This window comes from Puntigrus tetrazona, chromosome 5 (genome assembly GCF_018831695.1).
Source record: "Puntigrus tetrazona isolate hp1 chromosome 5, ASM1883169v1, whole genome shotgun sequence".
NCBI lineage: Eukaryota > Metazoa > Chordata > Actinopteri > Cypriniformes > Cyprinidae > Puntigrus > Puntigrus tetrazona.
In genome coordinates, this window is record NC_056703.1 from 30,849,469 (window position 1) to 30,869,632 (window position 20,164).

At 39.5% G+C, this 20,164-nt stretch overlaps 2 protein-coding genes across 5 annotated transcripts in view; both read left to right on the plus strand.

Moving 5' to 3' along the window:
* rab35a (RAB35, member RAS oncogene family a) overlaps positions 1-1,358 on the plus strand; it is an 8,857-nt gene extending 7,499 nt beyond the window's left edge. For both annotated transcript variants that reach the window (XM_043239659.1, XM_043239658.1), the window contains one exon: positions 1-1,358. This exon is cut by the window's left edge and continues 621 nt beyond it. The gene's annotated coding sequence lies outside the window, so the exon portion shown is untranslated.
* A 2,128-nt stretch (positions 1,359-3,486) lies between these two features.
* cita (citron rho-interacting serine/threonine kinase a) overlaps positions 3,487-20,164 on the plus strand; it is a 58,131-nt gene continuing 41,453 nt past the window's right edge. For all 3 annotated transcript variants that reach the window (XM_043238234.1, XM_043238235.1, XM_043238237.1), the window contains exons 1-10: positions 3,487-3,616; positions 5,000-5,100; positions 5,540-5,681; positions 5,763-5,938; positions 6,363-6,464; positions 11,547-11,689; positions 12,432-12,525; positions 12,629-12,835; positions 13,492-13,645; positions 16,311-16,497. In XM_043238234.1, the coding sequence (XP_043094169.1) occupies positions 5,002-5,100; positions 5,540-5,681; positions 5,763-5,938; positions 6,363-6,464; positions 11,547-11,689; positions 12,432-12,525; positions 12,629-12,835; positions 13,492-13,645; positions 16,311-16,497 (1,304 nt within the window). In that variant the 5' untranslated portion in view covers positions 3,487-3,616; positions 5,000-5,001. The remainder of the gene's footprint in view (positions 3,617-4,999; positions 5,101-5,539; positions 5,682-5,762; positions 5,939-6,362; positions 6,465-11,546; positions 11,690-12,431; positions 12,526-12,628; positions 12,836-13,491; positions 13,646-16,310; positions 16,498-20,164) is intronic.

Sequence of the window (20,164 nt, forward strand, 5' to 3'; positions counted from 1 at the left end):
TCATTTTTGTAAAATTGTATTTTTTTACTAACAAAGTCTACAATCAAACACACAGTAGCGTTTAGCGAATCCGGTGCCATTGACTGAAAGTTATTCTATTTACAAACGCTGGGAGGAAGCGCTGAATCTCGCGTGTAACTGCGTTAAAGCGCGCCAATAGTAGTGAATGGGTGCCGTCGGAATGAGAGCCCAAAACACAATCCACTAGCCGATCAAACTAATCCAGCATTAAGATGAGCGTAACTAAAAGTTAAATCAGGAGAGACATCTACGTGTGGATTTTCCTGACGGCACCCATTCACTGCTGAGCGAGATCTCGGATGGCCTGAGGGTGAGCACATTTACGGCACGTTTTTGTATAAACTGTTCCTTTTAAAGGAATAATTTGCGCGAAAAACGCACACTTTGTCTCCGTTTGCTCGCCTTAATTTCGCCCGGATCACAAGCGGAAAGGCAGCGTGAACGTTCTGCTCAACGTCTCCTTTTGTGTTTCGCACAAGAAAGCCTGCGAAAGAGGCGTGGAATGACCCGAAGGTGAGCAAACGACGACAGAATGGGCATTTGAACTGAATTTGTGGTTCTCTCCTTCCGAGTTGAAAGAGACGTCAAACAAAAGCGACTTCTCTGCTGTAACCTGCTGTACGGGACTCCTCAGATCTTCTGAACGCCATCTAGTTCCTTTTCAGCAGGAATAGCGAGACACCAGCGGCGTTTATGCCTGAAAATATCTCCTCCTGGGTGTTGCTGGTGACGCTTTTGGACGCAAGCGCGTGAATACAGCGACAGACGGTGGGAGTGAGCGAGGGGATCTGCGACAAGCCCTTATGAAACCACGGTTGTGCTAATTTATGTGTTCGTATCATTGAAGGTCTGCTCTACATCCACGCATGTCTGCATGTGGACACTGACACGTGCGTGTGTGTGCCTCTGGTAGAGTGTGTAAGGATCTGGTGTACACTGGAAACCGTCAACTAGTACTCATACTCATTGTTCCCGACACGAGCCTAACGATAATAAACATTTTAAGAGAACAAAATGCTCCTCTTTGCTCTTGGTCTTTACAAATTAAAATGCTTCTGTGTTTGACCACAAGGTGTCGCTGTGATACAGCCTTATTCCGCTTTCTGGGACACTTATTTTTTATTTGGATCTACGTTTTGCTTTAAGATAGTACTTGGCTCTGGTTTGTTTCTGGATGAGTTTTAATCCAGTTAGTGTTTAAATGAATGTTTTGAGACGAATCAGAAGCACTCATATCATCAGACTCTGAGTTGTGTTACAGTCAGGGCCTTCGTTTTACAAAATGGGTGCTTTTTACACGTTTGCGTCCCTCATGTAAAATAAATGAACACAAAGCATGAAATTTTAATGTTTTTTTGTATTAAAAAAAAACTAGTTCTAATTAGTTAAGATGACTCTTCTGCTCAAGTCTACATTTTTCTGATCAAAAAACTTAAATTGCACAATTTTCAAAAGCTCTTTTGCGTGAATGTCTGCTAAAGTGATTTATTTCTGTGATGCACCGCTGAATTGTCGGCCGCATATTTCTCCAGAAATCATTCTAATACGCTGCATTTCGTTTTTCAGGATTCAAAGTTAAAAAACGGCAGAATTGATTTGAAATAGAAACCTTTTGCGACGTTATAAATGTCTGCACCGGCTCTTTTGATCAGTTTAATCTGTCAGTTGCTGCAAAACTCCTACTTTTTTGTGCTCAGAATTGACCGAATGTATATAAAAAGCGAGTACACCATGAATCCATTTTCCAAACGTCTTTTCTGGCTTGTCCTGGGTCACTACAGAACACACATTATAAGGCTGATTTGGACAGGCAGCGTTGTAATGTTTCGAAACACGACTGTTTTTAACGTTGATGATAATCGGAGATGTTTCTTGAGCAGCGTATTAAAACGATGACACAGAATTCAGTCTTTTTTGGTTGTTCAAACAGTGTCTCGGTGAATGTCCAGGACATCTGAGCGGTTCTCTGACGTCTCTATGAAGAGTAGTTTTATCCTCGTTTGTCGTCCTGCTGGTGGGGTCGTGACCCGTGAGGTCTGCTCCATCTGCTCCTGCAGGAGCGTGAACGCCGTACAGTGTGTGAGCTGTGTAATGCATTCCAATTCATATCAGGATGCGTTGCATTGTGCGGCATGGCATTTTCTTTCTGCAGCATCACAATACTACATGACTACATAGCATTGCATCAGTGGCTCTGCAGAAGTGGATGGGTGCCGTCAGAATGAGAGTCTGATTAAAACATCGGAATGATCCACAGGAGACATTAATCCAGCGTTAAGATTAGTTCGCCTTCTCTCTGAACTCGGATGGTTTCTGTTTTCTCTGTAATTTCCCATGTCTCTCTCCATCACGGCTCGGAGAGGCTGTTGCCATGGCGCTCACAGACATCACCAGGGAAACCAGATCTTCACGAGCCGGCGAGACTCAGTGAGAGAATGTTCTGTGCGGCGTGTCGGAGGTCAGAGTGCGGCGGTGTAAGTGATGTAGAGTGTGTGACCCGTCAGACTGACCCCAAACACTTCCCTTCTGATACTCAGATTCACAGAAGCCTCTTTCTGCCCAGGTCAATATATATATATATATATAAATAATGTGTGTGTGTGTGTGTGCGCTATCCTGGGGCAGAAGTTGGCTTTGTAGATTTGCCTCTAACAACAAAGCTGAAGCAGACTTATTAAAATCCTGAACCTCCCCTGAAATGTTTTTTTCTCTGAAACTGGATGCTGACAAAAACTATTCTAAAGCTTGAGTTGCAGTGATCATCATTTTGTCCCAGATCGACTGTGTCTGGAATATTAACACGCTTCTGCAGTATATAGTACAGTATAGTGAGTGTTACTAAATGCAAAAACGTTTATATTGATGACCAATATTAATATTTACACTTAAAGATGGCTAATCTTGATAGTTTAAGAATTCTGTAATATTTTAATATTTGCACATCAAGTTTTTAACAGCACCTGTGAAAATCTCAGATACTTACATTATTATTTTTTTATGATCCCCATTTCGTGTTTTATGCATTATGTGTTTGTAATTATATGAATACATATGTAATGACTATAACTGAAAAGAAAAACACACAAAAAGGGGTAAAAAGGAGAATAGAATTAATTATATAGTTTTAAAAACGTATGGTAATAATAATATAATTACAATAAAGGAATAAAAAAATATTAACAATCTAAATCGTATCAATAGAATCCTCGGAAAATAAATAAATAAAATAAACAAATAAATAAAAGTCTCATTTTGTTTTAAGAATGCTTTTTAATTAATTTAAGAGGTGATGAAAAGATTTAAGAATGGAATGTATCTCACTTTTAAAAGTGTGAAATAAAACAAACTCTACATCAAAACATTGAACGCACGATCTGTCGCAGAGAGTGATGCTGGTGGGCGGCGCTTAGGCGAACGCAGTGACGCATTTCGGGTGCGTCGACCAATGAACGCTCGCGTCGAGCGCGCAAAATTTGAATCGACCAGGAAGCGTTGAACGTTTCCAGCCCGCGGTCAGTCAGAGATGTCGATCTAAACGCGATTAATCCACACTAATTCCCGTTTACCTCTCCAGATATTCTCGCTTGAGCATCAGGTGAGCATCTACCTGACGTTATTCTCTCGAACTGAGCTGAAAGTGTTTGTTAATCGCGGCTGTTACGAGCTCGACGGCAAATAACGATTAAAAACATTGCCGCTTTAAGACTGATGTCATGAACGTCAGGCGGTTCGTTTCATTAGAAGTAGTTTCCTATTTATTTAGAATAAATATTAAGTCTGTATTGTAATACGTGTCGTTTTCTTTGTCGTAGTTAAATGTTTCTAGTTTGATGTGTGATCATGACAGCTTCGTCACAAATGCATTTAAAGTTTACGGTTTGCTCTTTTTGTTTATTATTATTATTATTATTATTATTATTATTATTTACGTCGTGGGACAGTCATTTTTTAAGTACTTTTTTCTTTTTAGTAAATATAACGTCATAAAATATCTGCAAGACTTAGAAGTTTTGTTTACAAATGATTTTACACGAACTTGCTGTATGTAATTAAGCTTTTACTTTCGTTGAAGTCTTGTTTTTATATTCATATTTTAACGCTTGATATGCCTGTATTATGATTTAATGGTTATATAATTTCATTCATCTATTGCTTTGGATGTTTAATAAATTTTTTGTGTATTTTCGCATATATATGTTGTTATCTAAGAGTCTGCATAAAAAAAAGAGATACCTGCATGATAATTATGGTACATATATAGCAACACGTATTTAATAAGAATAATCACTGCTGCCTGTATTATCACCGCAGTGCTAATAAATGATTCACATTGTGATATATTTTAAATAACATGATAAATTCAGTGTAACAATCTTATCAGGCGTATTTACAACAAAAATCAATTTATGACACATTAAAGGTGTATTTCATTTCACCGCAAATACTGATTAGTTGTAATTTAATATGCTTTCTTATTGTATTATATATTTTAATATGTAAAAATAAAAATAAGCTCATTTTGTGAATGTTTACAAAAAAATGCCGTGTTACGCTGAACAACATTATTTCGATGAAATGTTGACGTTTTATTCTCCAAAAACGTATTCGACGTTAGACGCTTAAAGTGCTTTCTGTGGACATCACTTTTTTTTTTTTATTATTATTATTTCTTTGATGCAGTCGTCTTAACGCCATTTATAAAGGCATTAAATATTGCATGCACTGGAAAAAAAAAAAAACTATGTCTTCCTCAGTATTTATGTCTTCCAGTACAAATATTTAAGCGTTCTTAAATCGAGGTAAAACAAAACTGTCGATGGGGTATGAAAACTTTTTTCTTTTCTATTAGGTTTCAAAAGGTCTTAAACTCCTTCTAAAACATGTTAGGGCATCACATGCATGAATAGGCAGCTCACTTGTACTGGGACAGTCCTTGTATAGTGACATGTACTGACTGTAGCTCATGTTCGTCCTGCAGTGATGTTGAAGTTTAAATATGGAGGCCACGGCAGCGTTAAAGACCTGTCTGCTGTCGACTCCATCACCAGCCGCTGCGCTCGACTCAATCAGCTGCTGCAGGTGAGAATAACACTCGCACTTATTAGCAGATACCGAAGACAGCATCTTGTCCAAAAGTCAAAGCTAGCACTCTTTGACTGCCATTGTCTGGTCGGACTGCGGCTATTGATGAGCATTTAGTAATATTTCTCATGCAAATAACCTGTATGCATCTGTACGTAAAAGAAACCTACACACACACATTTAAGTCACTGAATTAATTGCAAAACAAAATAGTCAAAATGCATAATTTAAATTGCAATCTGCAAAGGATAAATAATGCCTTGAATCATTGATGGATGTGAAAAAGGCTGTAATATGACTCCGATTCAGACAGGAATCACGTCTCTGTGTTGTTTTTCTGCTGATTAAGAAAGAATGCGTTACATATCGGACCTCGCAAAGCATACGCTCTTTGTATTTAAACTGTGTTCCAAGATAAATGTTTGTGGTTTTCCAGGGAAAGTGCGTTGCTCCGGTCTCCTCGGGAGTCGGTGGAGTTCCCAGAGAAGCTCTGATCGATGCGTTCCTGCTGCTCTATCAAGAGTGTGCCACACCAGAGCTCATGAAGATCAAGCACGTGGCCAGCTTCGTCAACAAATGTAAGCGCCTGGATGTGCAGTCAAATAACCACGCAGCCCTTGTTTTTGTTATATTACGGCGTTCGTGTGTGTGTGTGTCAGATGCTGAAGTGGTGGCTGAAGTTCAGGAACTGCTTCCCGGTGAGAGGGATTTTGAGGTGAGGGGCATCGTGGGAAGGGGGCGCTTCTCTGAGGTGCAGGTGGTGAAGGAGAAAGCTACAGGAGACGTGTGCGCCGTGAAGATCAGGGACAAACCCAGCCTGCGTTCACAGGACGACGTGAGTCTCCTCCAGACCTGAAGCGTTACACGGCGTCCTAACCAAGAGTGAACCTCGCATTCAGAACCTTCTCGACACCAGATAATAAACCGTGCACTATTTATTTTTTTCCTTCGCACTCTGAGGAAAAGATATGCCGCTGCCGCTGGTTCATCGTGATTTTATTGCTTTGATTTCCTGTATTTTTCACAAAGCATTCACTTCCAGTGCGGACAGACTATGCACTTACTGGTTTGGTAAATGACTTGCTCGCAGCTCACCTGGTTAGGACTAGATCTAGATTACTAGCTCCTGAGAAAATAACACCAGCCAATTCCAAACTGTAAAACTTGAGCACAAAATACAACGCCAGGTTACTTCTTCACCATAATAAAAGCCGAAAGCATCCACTAAATGACCGAGTTTTCTCATGTCTGTGGTAAAGGCGGCGTTCTTCGAGGAAGAGCGAAGCATCCTGGCCCTGAACTCCAGTCCCTGGATCCCTCAGCTCCAGCACGCTTTCCAGGACCAGGACCACGTCTACCTGGTGAGTGACGGCTAGAGTTTCTTCAGACCGCCGGCGTTTGGTGATGTTTTCATGCGACTTTGTTCTTTAAAAGACATCTGACGCAAGACTTTTTTTTTTTTTAATCACAAGTTACTGCAAATGAAACCGCATGAGGAATTATGTACAGGAACTGAGATTAATGTGCGTAATGAGATAATTTAGCCGGACATAAACATGATTACGTAACCTAACAGTGTGTTCTTTAAAAGACTGAGATGTCAGGCTGTTAACTGCACTGTTCTTTCTGTGCCACATATCAAAATAGAGGCTGTATTTTTATTATAATTTTTTTTTTACATCCATGATGCTCTTCACCTTTAAGAGGATAGAAAAACATGATCCGGTTGCTTTATTTAGCTGAAACTCCCTTTGTGTCAGCAGCGGGGCGTAACACGGCGCTTTGCCTGTCTTTCTAATGGATGTTTGTGATCGTGGCGGGCGACAATGCAGCGAATGTTCACAGTGCTCTCGCCCTGATCTGTGCAAACCCCGTCTGCGTCTTTCATCTGTAGAGCTGCAGTCTGACCTGAAGATGAGGACGTGACGTTTACTTCAAAGTATAGGATCAGAATTAGAGAGAATATTTCCTGTAGAGAGAGACATTCAAGTTAAAAACAGCTCTAGCGTCATCAGATGCGACACGTTTTCATTCACATGTGACTGAAAATGCTGCACGAGGATCAAAACTTCCTTGAATTGGATTTATGGGGCTACTGGTTAATAATTTTTTATATATATATATATATATACACACACACACACACACACACACACATATATATATATATATATAATAGTTATTTATATATATATATATATATATATATATATATATATATATATATATATATATATAATAGTTATCTATATATATATATATATATATATATATATATATATATATATATATATATATATATATATATATAGTTATCTATATATATATATATATATATATATATATATATATATATATATATATATATATATATATATATATATATATATATTACTATTAATTATTAATTTTATATATATATACCATATGTTCCACCGGGCAAATTCAACACATTTTTATTTATATCAATTAACATTGATAAAATATTATTATTATTATTATTATTATTAATGCTGAAATTTCAGTGCATAACTATCAGTTTCAAGAAAAAAGAACTGATATTGCTGAAAGCAGTTCGTTTATTCCAGTATTTATGTTGGTTTATAAATCCCATGTTTCGAAAGATTGTTTAAAATAGCAAGTAATGTACAGTACAGGAGCGTTTACAGTAAAACGACGCAGTTGAAACCTGGATGCTTCTGTTAAAACAGATCTCAGCTTCAATGCATGCTTTGGTTGAACCAACTTCTTTAGCAGGTCTTTAGCTGTGTTTCGAATCATTCATGTAAATCCCTCATTCGCTGTTGGCTTGTTCTCATGGAGGGAAAGCGCAGAGAGACGGTTCTCGCGGTTCCTCTCGAGAGAGAACGCAGTGTTCTCGTCTCAGCTCTTGTTCACTTCCATGCCTTGTTGTTCTCCTTAAGGCCAGCAGAGCGAACCCTCAGCACCAATTCCACAATCCTTTCCTGCGTGAAGACTTTGGTGAATTAACCAAAGAGACTTCGATGCGAACACAACACCGATCTGACCAAAATATATCCGCTATATGAGGAGGTTAGCTTTTTCCAGTTCTGAGGAGGAACAAATGTGTTTATTTGTTTATTTATTTGGAAAAACTGCTAATCCGCCAAACCAACTCCTCATGGTCATTAAAAAAGCTCTTAGTGACATTAAAGAACGTATGGTGATTAATTTAACCTGCAAAACATCTCACATCTTCTGAGGGGCTCGTCTCTCAGTCAGCGTTGCGCTCTATTATATGCGTGGATCATTTCAGTCTCGTCCTACTGAGATATTTTACTGGAGACAAAGAGCTACGATCGTTTAGTGTGTTTTCTATCCGCTGTACTGTTTAAAGATCTCACTGATTTCCATTACGAGCCTCTGAATTTCATCATGAACATCTGCATCTGCACCAAATTCATGTTTTTGCTCCGTTTGAGTGTCTGAATTAATTTTTTTTTGAGCAGTGAAGGGGTAGTGCTTGTTGTTTGTGGTTTCTCCGACGGTCATTTTAACCGGTAATCATGTCTTGGCTTTTATTGTTTTGCTCTTTCACTGGGACGTGGCACCACATTAACATTTCCGCCACATGCTTGAGGTTTTCGGCCAATCGCAGCGCACCGGGTGGCTTTTTTAAAACAATAAACGTGGCCCACGTCGACCTGTTTCAGGAGAAACAAACATTTTTTCAACTTAAACCAAATAAACCCTTTGCATTACACCAAATACACACAGTTCTGTGCTTCTCACGACCCCCGGTCCTTTTCAGACAATTCTATTTTTCTGTTATTTCGCCCATTAAGCTTTAGTGTCGGCTAGTTTTAGAGACGATCATACTTCCCTAGTTCATCTGCATCAGTTGTGTATGAATCTACGCTCACGCGCTCGTATCTTTTCTGCCTGTTTGTTCAGGGGATCCCTAATTTGATCAAGCGGCGCTTGTGTTTGAACCTCGTGTGAGGATGTGATTACAGTGTGTTTTGGTGTAATGTTGCTCCGTGAAGAGCTGTATCTGTGGGGCGTGGTGCAGGCTTTCCGGCTCAAAGTGACTAAAGAGAAGGTTTTCTATTTCTGCCACCTCCCTCGTTCGAGACGCCCCCGGCAGAAGAGGGGGAAAAACAGTCATCTGCCTTTACCCGAGCGATGCGCTGAAAAGACCCTCGCTAGCTTGTTGCTAGGATACGTGGGCTAGAACTCGGCGCTTGCTGGTCGTGTCCCGGTGGCTTTGCTTTCCATTCATGTTCTCTTGTGTGTGTCTGTGTGTGTCTGTGTGTGTCTGTGTGTGTCTGTGTGTGTCTGTGTGTGTGAGTGTGTGTGAGTGTGTGTGAGTGTGTCTGTGTCTGTGTGTGTGTATGTATACATGCACGTGTGTGTTTGTGTGGTGCTGGTTTGCCTCAGAGCCGTCACACGGGGCAGATGTGAGGAGCTCGTTTCAGCTTTAGTAACGGTGTGGAGCGAAGTTTCTGATGAAGAATGCAGTCGAGGGACTCGTGTGTGTGTGTGTGTGTGTGTGTGTGTGTTGTATTTGATGTTTATGCGATCAGTTCAAATCCAAATCTGCGCTAAAAGAGTGTTACCTGTCAGCTGCTAGATAACATTTTCATGCATTTATAAAATAAAATAAGACAATAATACTGATATATAAAAAAAGTTACAACAGCTCTATTCATACATTTCTTATAGAATTGACATAATTAAATAACAAGATTTTTGTTATGTTTTCAAAGAATTCTCTTCTGCTCAGTAAAGCTGAATTTATTTGTACAGTAAAATAAAAATACATTCCCGGTTCAAAAAGGGGCTCTGAAAAATGGTCAAAATTGTTTTCCTAACTTATTTATTTTAAGTTAAATTGTGCTTTGTTGGTGTAGGTCAGTTATAAGTATATTTTAAAAATACTAATTAGTTTTAAATAATTATTAAAAGTTTTTGTAAAAAAAAAAATAATAATAATAATAAATATATATATATATATATATATATATATATATATATATATATATATATATATATATATATATATATGATATGATAACATTTCTATTTTCTATAACTAAATTATAATTGTGTATATTCATAGTCATATTATTAAATGTACAAAGTATATATTTGTGACAGGTATATACTAATAAATAGAATTATAATATTATTCTTTTGCTATAAACATAATATAGTTTTATTATGAAAATATTTTTAATATCTGACATGCATATGAAATATGTATGTGTTTTGACCATTTCTCGAAGTTTTGTCTCCTCAAACGTTGGCTCGGTCGTGTCTGGAGACACACGTGATGCCTGGTGGAAATGAAGTATTATCATTATGTGTCATTTTGCCGAATGACACTTTGTTTATGTAATTATCGTGTGTCGTTGGGATGCATAAATGCTACGAAATTAGTCTCGGCGAGACAAAGAAATCAGACGTTTTATTCAAGCAAAGCTTTATATGTCTTTTCCGCCGCAGAATGTGATCAGATGCAACAAATCATCCGAGCTGTGCTGGAAAGGGTCACGAGGCAAAGGAGGAAAATGACAGGATAGCTGTGTGTCGCATGTAAACGCGCTGGACGCTGTGAGACGATGAATCAAGTGTGTTTTAATCAGAACGAGTCGTTTTCCCCCCACATGCTTCACGTGACTGTCTTGTATAATCTCTCGGGAATATTTGGGACGTAATTTTAATGATTACGATCACTTTGATGTTCCATTCCAGGAAAACGACTCCGGCTATTTATGCATTAGCTTCTAAAATGTCTTATTGATGTATCGGTCAGAGATGCATCGCTGCTGCAAATCACCAAATCATCACAATAAATAATTAACCGTTCGCATTTGCATGCATTCATTCTCGTGCCGGAGAGGTTTATACATCACAAGTCTCTTTGTTTACATGTTCAGATCTTTTATGGAGTAATTAATCTGAGCCCGTGGTGTGGTTTCAGGCTGATATTGTGGCAGATACAGCGCCTATTAATAACCTCACAGCCATTCCTTTATATACACCGCTTTTCTCTGCTGTTTTTCTTTGGCTCTCACAAGATGCAGTTCGCTAAGCTAATTAGCTAATTGTCTAATTAGAATGATAATGGCGCAATCGCAAGCTTTTATTAGGAATGCGGATGTGTGATCGAGACGACTGGCTGCTAATTAAACCGAGCGGACACGGTAACAGATTCCCTCACAGGTGATTATTACGCAAGATCACGTTGTGAGAGATGATGCCCAGCTTCCCACTTTCTGAGACGCTCGGACTGTCGCAGCATCGCATAAAATCTCAAAGCAAGCCTCATTTGTAGAGAAAGATTGTGCACACACTTCAGAATGCAAAAACCCCTGTAGCATTGGTTTAGTATTTTGCTATCTAATGCATAACAAGCGTGACTGAAGTGGTCAAACACTTTCGAGAGCTTCCCCCTCGTGTGTTGGTGTTCTGTTCAGGTGATGGAGTTCCTGCCCGGCGGGGATCTCATGGCTCTGATGAACAGGTATGAAGATCAGTTAGACGAGTCTATGGCTCAGTTTTACCTGGCGGAGCTCACACAGGCCATCCACTCGCTCCATCAGATGGGATACGTGCACAGGTACAAGCACACACTCTTATCTGTGTTAAACAGCACAATCCTAACAGCCGTCATTTACTGTTTTCTAGCTAGAGAGGTAGACATTTTTATTATTTAAATGACTGTATTTGCATCTGAGTGCATGTTTTTTTTGTTTTGTGTGTGTTTTGTTTTTCCGGGAAGAGAGGCGTTGTAAATGTATTGCCCTTAAGAAAGACTAACAGATTTTATCTGAATCGATTTGATCTCATTTTATTCCTGGAAGAGAGGGTAAATTTTACACGAGCGTTTTACGCGATTCGTTTATTTGAACTTTTATTGGTACTTGGTAGACTACCGTTTTAATTTAATTGACTCAACAGAGATATTTATTTATTTTATTTTTATTATTATTATTATTATTATTTTTATATTCCTGTAAGAGAGACTGTTTATTTTAACTCTTATTAATAAGCTGGAATATACTAGATGCCAGTATTTCATAGACTCACCAAAAAGATTATATCTTTATTTATTTTATTTCATATAAAATTCATTTTTTAGTTTCCTGGAGGAATGACTCCATTCTTAAATAGTTTGCCTGTTAGAAGTTAATAATACCTTTTTTAAATTCACCTGTTTTGATTTCTTACACTTTACAGGGAGGCTGTGATGTATAATGAAACCTAAATATGGGTTAGAAATATGTATAATATATATGTTTTTCATTGAGCTTTGTGTCGTTCTCGTCCTCATTCGTTCCTGCTTGTCTTTCTTTTCTCAGAGCGATTAAACCAGAGAATGTTCTGATCGACCGGACGGGTCACATTAAACTGGCCGACTTCGGATCGGCAGCCAGACTGAGCGCTAACAGAACGGTAATGAGTGTGAAGACGTCCTTCAGAGAGGACCCTTCGGTTCTGTTTAAATGAGGTGCACTTTGAAGAGATGAGTTGAAGGGTGTGTTGTTATCTGGGTCAGGTGACGTGCTCCACACCCGCGCTGGACGCTCAAGACTTCCTGGCCCCTGAGATCCTGTCCGCGCTCAGTGGAGGGCCGAAGTGCAGCTACGGCCCCGAGAGCGACTGGTGGTCCCTGGGAGTCATCGCGTATGAAATGGTTTACATGAAGTCCCCCTTCGCTGACGGCACGTCCACAAAAACCATCAACAACATCATCAACTTTCAGGTGAATGTTCGGAAGTTTAGTCTGAAGTGTGCTGCTTATTTGTGTAATGTTTACATTCCAGAGTTTTTCATTCTGCTACAAAAACTGTAAAAAGATGTTGTTTTATAATGCATGATTCCATATGATTTTAATCAGATTTATTCCATAACAAACAATGCAAAATCATGCCATTATATTATTTATTTTTCTATTTTATCTTTGTTTTATGTTTTTGTTTCTTTTTTTCTAATTCCCTGAAAGGGAGACCTAATTATAAATTTCACATTTAATGTATAATCTAGCATATTTTTAGGCTAATAATAATCTATAAAATCAATCTAGAAGAATAATCTAACATACACACCAGCTTTGATTTTATTTTAGTTTACTTTTGTTTTGTTTTGTATTATATGTTGTAATTAACACACTTTTTTTAGTTTAGCATTAATGCATAAATGCAAAAAAATCTGAATATTCGTTAAATATAATATATATATATATATATATATATATATATATATATATATATATATATATATCAATATATACAGTCAGGTCCATATATATGTAGACACAAGCACAATTTTTATTATTTTATTTACTGTTTTAGAGTCTCAGTGCAGTCAAATCGATCATATTAATTCTTGGTAAATGACATCTCCCAACTTTGGCCCTAGCGCTTTCTGAAGTTTCCAGAGGAACCCAGAGCCAGCGCTCAGTTTGTGGACCTGCTGCAGAGCTTGTTATGTGGATCACGGGAGCGTCTGGGATACGAGGGCCTGCGTTCGCATCCGTTCTTCTCCTCCGTCGACTGGACCAACCTCAGACACGGTAAGACGTTCGGAGTTAAGTTAATTCGTTCTGAAGCCGCGCAGCCGTCAGGAACCTCGTCGTTGTGTCTGCTACGTAATTTTTCCACGTACCTGTTAATTACAGGTTATTATACAGGTTAGCGTTAGCCTGGCTTGCTGCTATTTCTCACACCTCTGGTGTAATTGCCGGATTTGTTATAGTGGGCTGGGATGTGTCTGAGTGCACGGATTGCTCTGCAGGTGAAACGCAGATGATCTGACTTAATTCATCGGGACTGTGGCATAAAGCTCAGACTTTCTTCTATATCTGCTTTAAGACTTTAGGATTGTTAGCTGGGGGGGTGGCGTACTGCAGCAGTGCACGTGGAGTGATGTGCACACTGGAAATCAGCTCACGTCATATGACGGCATTTTTAGTCACACTCTGATAACAAACTGTTTATGGGAAAATAAAAAGCCACCGAAGGTTTAATGATGCATTAACACACACACACACACACACACACACACACACACACACACACTCACACTCACACACACACACACACACACACACACACACACTCACACACACACACACACACACACACACACACACTCACACACACACACACACACACACACACACACACACACACTTGTGCTCCTCCGGGGGGCAGCGGGTGGATTTCTGTGGCATTAGTCAGATTATGGAGTGTGCAGGTGTTCTCACGGAGAGAAGGGCTCAGATAGTCACACAGCCAAAGACTAATGAGATAACACACACACACACACACACACACACACACACACACACACACAGTGAAACACATCTCTTGCTCATGCAGAGTTTCCTACAGGAGTTTGTTCCTGCAGGATCCTACCACTAAACTGCAGTCGTATGCCAAAGTTAATGGTGCTACATGCAGGATTTTGACTCTACTAAAGCATAAAAATGCTAAGCATGTTTTTTTTTGTACATGTATTTGAAAAACAATGCTTCAGTCAGTTATTCTCCTTTGAAAATGTGGAACGACGGCTTCTGGTTTGTGAAACCCCGCCCACTGCCACTTTACCCAATCGTGATTCAGAACCCCCGGGTTGCCAGTTGGCGGAAAACACAGCGTATTTTCACTTTGGTCCTAAGTGTGACCCAAGCTTTCTGAGGCTTTGGTGGAAAACAAACTCAGATCCTGGCCATTGTGTTGCACGTTCAACGTGGCGCAGTTTTTTCCACACCACTCAGAAAAAGCACAGATTGTGAGAAATAAATAATAATAAAAAAAAAAAAAAAAGACAAAACTGCAATACATGTACTTCTATATCTGCTGTTCTGTCTGTCACGAGTTTTCATGTTAGTGGCTCCATTATCCTTGATATTTTGAGATAAGAGAGCCTTGGTTCGGTTGCTCTGTTAAATACGCTGTAACTCTCAGAGCTCACCGTCTTCTGGTGGTGAACGGTTCATCTGTTCTTTTCATAAAAACATATGCTTATAGGTTCATAATTATAAAGGAAAAGTGAACAAAAATCAAATTTATAATTGCATTTGATATTAAACTGATTCATTTGTTCATTTTTTGTTACATTTATATATGCAATTATAAAATGATTATACATTTAATTGTTTTGATTTTTGTATATATATATATATATATATATATATATATATATATATATATATATGTATGTATGTATGTATTGTATGTATAATGCTATGAAAGCTAATTAGAAATACTTAAACTTGCCCCTAAGTGCTTACACATGTTACTATACTGATATATTTCTATAGTACATACTTTACCTGCATAAATGATAAAAAATCATTGCATGCAACAGTTTTTATTCGTTTGTTAAAGCATCTAAAAGCTACGTCACCGTTATTTCACGTTAATGTTTTGACCGTTGACAACACACACTGACCGTTTATTCTCAATCATCTCGCTCTCTAGATGGGCTACATTTTGATCCTGTTGTTTGGCTGCTACTTCATGAAAAATATCACTAAAAATAATAGCAGTTCTTATTTGTGTTCATCTGAAGCGATTCTGATTGATTGCACGTTGAATCGACCTGCAGCTCAAAGGCTTGTTATTGCAATCATAGTGTCACTTTCCTGAGATAAATCGACTCCATCGAGACGATTAACATATTCAGATGAGCTGATGAAGCGCTTTGAGCGTGTGCTGAAATCATCACGTGTCTCCTGCAGTCCATGTGTGCCAGTGATGTAGTGTTTGTTAGAGCCTTCTGTGATTTGCTGCTGCTGCTGCTGCTGCTGTTGTTTTGTTGTTGTTGTTGTTGTTGTTTTTAGATAAACCAATTGTGTGTGAACAAAAGCCCCCCAGCGGCAGATACGTGTGTGTGTGTGTGTGTGTGTGTGTCAATACAGCTGTTTGTGTGGATGCAGCTTTCTCTCTCGATGCAGTGTGTGTGTGTGTGTGTGTGTGTGTGTGTGTGTGTGTGTGTATCTCGCATCGGGTTTTGGCTGTGACTCACGCTGATTAGCTGAGACTGCTGCAGTGTAAGAGAGAGAGAGAGAGAGAGAGAGAGAGAGAGCGGGGCGAGCGAGTTATTGCGCTACAGTCTCATCACTGAGACCCCCGTCTCTCTCTCTCTCTCTCTCTCTCTCTCTCTCTCTCTCTCTCTTCAGTCTGTTTTTCTCAGCGACCACCTCACAGGTTTTCTCCTCTCGTCTCCTCCAGCGCTTCCTCCGTTCGCTCCGTCTCTGCGTTCTGAGGATGACACCTCCAATTTCGAGGAGCCCGAGAGGCCCCCCCGCCCCGTGGCCGCTGCCCAGCGAGATCATCCTCGCTCAGGCTTCCACGGACGAGACCTGCCCTTTGTAGGGTGGTGCTTCAGTCGGGCCCTGAGCGCGCTGGCCAAGTCTGAGTGAGTACACACACACACACACACACACATTCTGATTTTACTAGTCTAGTCACAGGTGGTCCATTGGTGCGGAGACGGCCACATCACCACGGCGACTGTCACCAGGCAACATTGAGGCTGAATGCGAGGTATTGCGGGGAAAGCTGCGGTTCTCTCACTTCAAATGTCTTGGAGATGAATGGGAGGGAGCTGCGTGCGCGCGCCGCTGTTTTTATGTCTGGAGACTATCTCATGCATGTGTTGCCATGTGCATGCAGGGGAACGGGAAACCCTCGCCTGGTGTGTGTGTGTGTGTGTGAGATATGATCCGTAGCACAATGAAAGGCAGTGCGTAAACACAGTGTAACGTGATCGGCTCTGTGTTTGCTGCGATGTGGTCAGCCTTTAGTCTGTTGTTTTGGTTTGCGTTAGGGTCTGATCGGGAGGCTTTCTGTTTGGATCGGTGGATCTCGCGCTAATCTGTTAAGAACTCGTTCAAATCTCTGAATCAGAAGAAAAACATGAAAACCATGTTCTCATTACCACAATGCAAAATATTTATTTTCAATTTTTTTTTTTTTAAGCTAATTTGACTAATTCTCATTACTGTTTTTATGGTTAGTTATTCTCAAAAAAACCTCATGAACTGTAATATTACTCTAATTCAAACATAATTGTAATTTTTTTCCACTTTAAAATAGACTATTGTTTAACCCTCCTCCATTCCTTTTTTTACCGTTTACCGTTTTTTATGAATATTTAATGTTTTTTTCATCCCCTCCCCCAACGGGCATTATCAAAATGCAAAATCAACTCTTATTACTGTAATGGTTTTTAACATAATTTGTCATTTTTATTTTATTCTACCCCAGTTCTCTTCGTGCATATAACGCGTGCATCTTCGTGGTTGATTTTTAATGCAATAATAAGAAAGTAAAACATCTGGATGCATTACAGTAATGAGTGTGTGTGTGTGTGTGTGTGTGTGTGTGACATGCTCCCAGTGATTCCCTGCGTCTCTGGATGCATTCAGGCGTGAGTTTATTGTGACGTGCTGCGTCTGTATGATCACGATGTGTCGAATCAGGTGAAGGTCTCGGGTCAGGAACCTGATCCCCGATGAGCCGTAAATAACCCTTTTTTTTTCGAGGAGCTGAAGGGAAACGGAAAAAGAGAGGTTTTATAACGTTAGTCAGAACGAGAATGAACCCAGAAAGCATTTCTATGGTAACCGGAGTGAGCTTTCTTCCCACGCTCCCCCTCCGTCTCTCATTTATACGCTGCTCCTCTTGGTCTACTCCTGAAATGCGTGTTCGTCCAGCCCCGTGTCGTGTCGTTGCCGTCTTCTTCGTATAGCGTTTCCAAGCGCAACACGAGCGGCTCCAGCAGAGCAGCGTGGGAATGTTAATGCGGGAGCGCAGCTGCTGATTGGTGGACGGGCTCCTCTGGAGATGCGCTGCGATATGAGAGAGCTGGATCCGTCTCGAGGCAAACCGAAGGTCTGGTGAAGCGCTCTCACTGGTGCATGCAGTAGGTGTGTCGTTCAGAACGCTTGGACGTTATCCTTCATAAACACACACACCGGTGCCTTAGGATCGGTGATTTACAGTCCGGCGGCGTCTGGTCGGCTTTCAGGGACGCTGTTGAGACGTGGACCTCCCTCACGTGCCACCTTTGTGTGTTTGCTCCCTGTAGATCCGTCTTTCCTTATTGGACTAGATCTGTCACAGTAATTGGGTAAAATGGAAATGTAAGGGAGGTGAACCTTGCCGTTTCATTAAAGGAAAAAAGCGAAGAAACACAAAATTGCTAGTAAAGTTATAATAATAATAAATATTTCCATCGTAGCATTGTAAAAGCGTAAAACTTCAGATCTCGTTACCCTAATTATTATAATGATTTTTCCCCCCGCTATTTTTATTTTCATAATGCAAAACAATTTAATTTAATTTAATGTAATGTTTTTTCATTTAATTTATTTCGCTTCCAATTCTTGTTGCCATAATTCAAAAAACCTCATCATGGTCATATTTGTCTTATTTGTCTTTGCTCCAATTTTCATCATCGTAATGCATAACTTGCTATATTTTTATTTATTTACTTATTTATTTATTTATTGTATCCTTTCCCTGTAATATTCATTATTATAAAAAATTATAAATAATATAAAATAAAACCGTTGTATAGTTTAAACATCACTGGAAGTAAAAAAAATAAATTCTGAAAAGAACACGCATTACAGTAATAAATGTGTGTGTCACAGGCTTTTTAAGCTGTGTTTTGGAGACCTTTACACGCATTAGTAAATGTTATTAAATATTGAATATGGTGTGAGTCACTTTGGATAAAAGCATCTGTTTAATGCATAAACGCAAATATATTAATCCCATTTATTAAGTACAAATGTAAATGTATAAAGCAGCCAGCGTTTGTCTCTGAGAACTAATTGACTCCTAAAACAAAGCGAAGCGCTCCTCTGTTATCACAGTGATCGTTTAACATTTTACCCCGTCGTGTAGTAAAAGTGCATTAACTGTATGATGCACGCCCTGCTGAAGTGTCTCTGGGTTGAGTCAGAGCTCTAATTGGAGCGCTTCCTGTCTGCTGCAGGTTCATCCTGTAATGACCGGAGAGTAGGTGGCTTCCTCTTCTGTCTGTGACTCACGGAGCGTCTGAGTGATGCGCCGCTGCTCGGATAACTCAAAGACTAACCGGTTTGTCAGTAAATGAATAGTTTGTCCGATAACGAGATGCCGTGCTCATCCTCTCGCCCTCGTGTTGACATGCATGCAGTGACCAGGGGCTGTTGGGCTCCCGAAGCCTCGTTATGGTCCGTAAACGATGATAGAATTATTGCTGCTGTCCGGGTGAAGAATTCGAGCCCTTTATCTGGCGTCTGGATGCCACGCCGCGAGCGACTTTATCGTGTTTTGCCACCAGGAGGAGTTTTCACGGCTTCACCTCAACAAACCCTCTGATTATCTGAAGTAGTTTGAGACGCTGCTTTGTGATTCTGACCCTATCTGATCTGGAAACGGCGATAGGATGGTTTTCTTCTATTCTTCTGTGGATATGTGGCCGCTATCTCATCGGTTTAAAGTCGCTTCAACTCACTTGAGTAGATCTTTTATTTATTTTATTTTTTTGCACGATGATTTAAAACATTTTAGTGTTCGCAGCTAAATCGTGTTTGAGGCCTTATTGCAGTTCTCCGAGCTCAGCAAAGATGAATTTTCAGCCGTCTGTTCAAATATTTGGCAGGAAAGCGTGGTTCAGTTTTGCACAAGGTGACAGTGAGATTTCGTGACACATTTATAACGAGCTTGTGTGCATGAAATCTAGCAGCTTTTATTTACAGTGACAAAACAATGTTTTTTTTCCCCCATTGAATTTATAATGGACATTTTTCAACTTTACCAAAAAGGAAACATTTTGCTCCCCTAAAATAAATAAATACTTTGTTACAATATATTATGCATTTAAGCTGCCGCATAAAATCATTCAATTAATGAAAATTGCTTAATTAAATAATGTGCTGATTCTAGTGCACACTTTTATTTGCCCTTTAAATTTCCTGAAGATTGTGCAATTACATGAATTCATTGAATCAATTTTTTTCTTTGTATATGGATGCATGTATGTGGCAATCATTAAATATTATTTCTTGTTCATTTAGTGAAAAATCAGT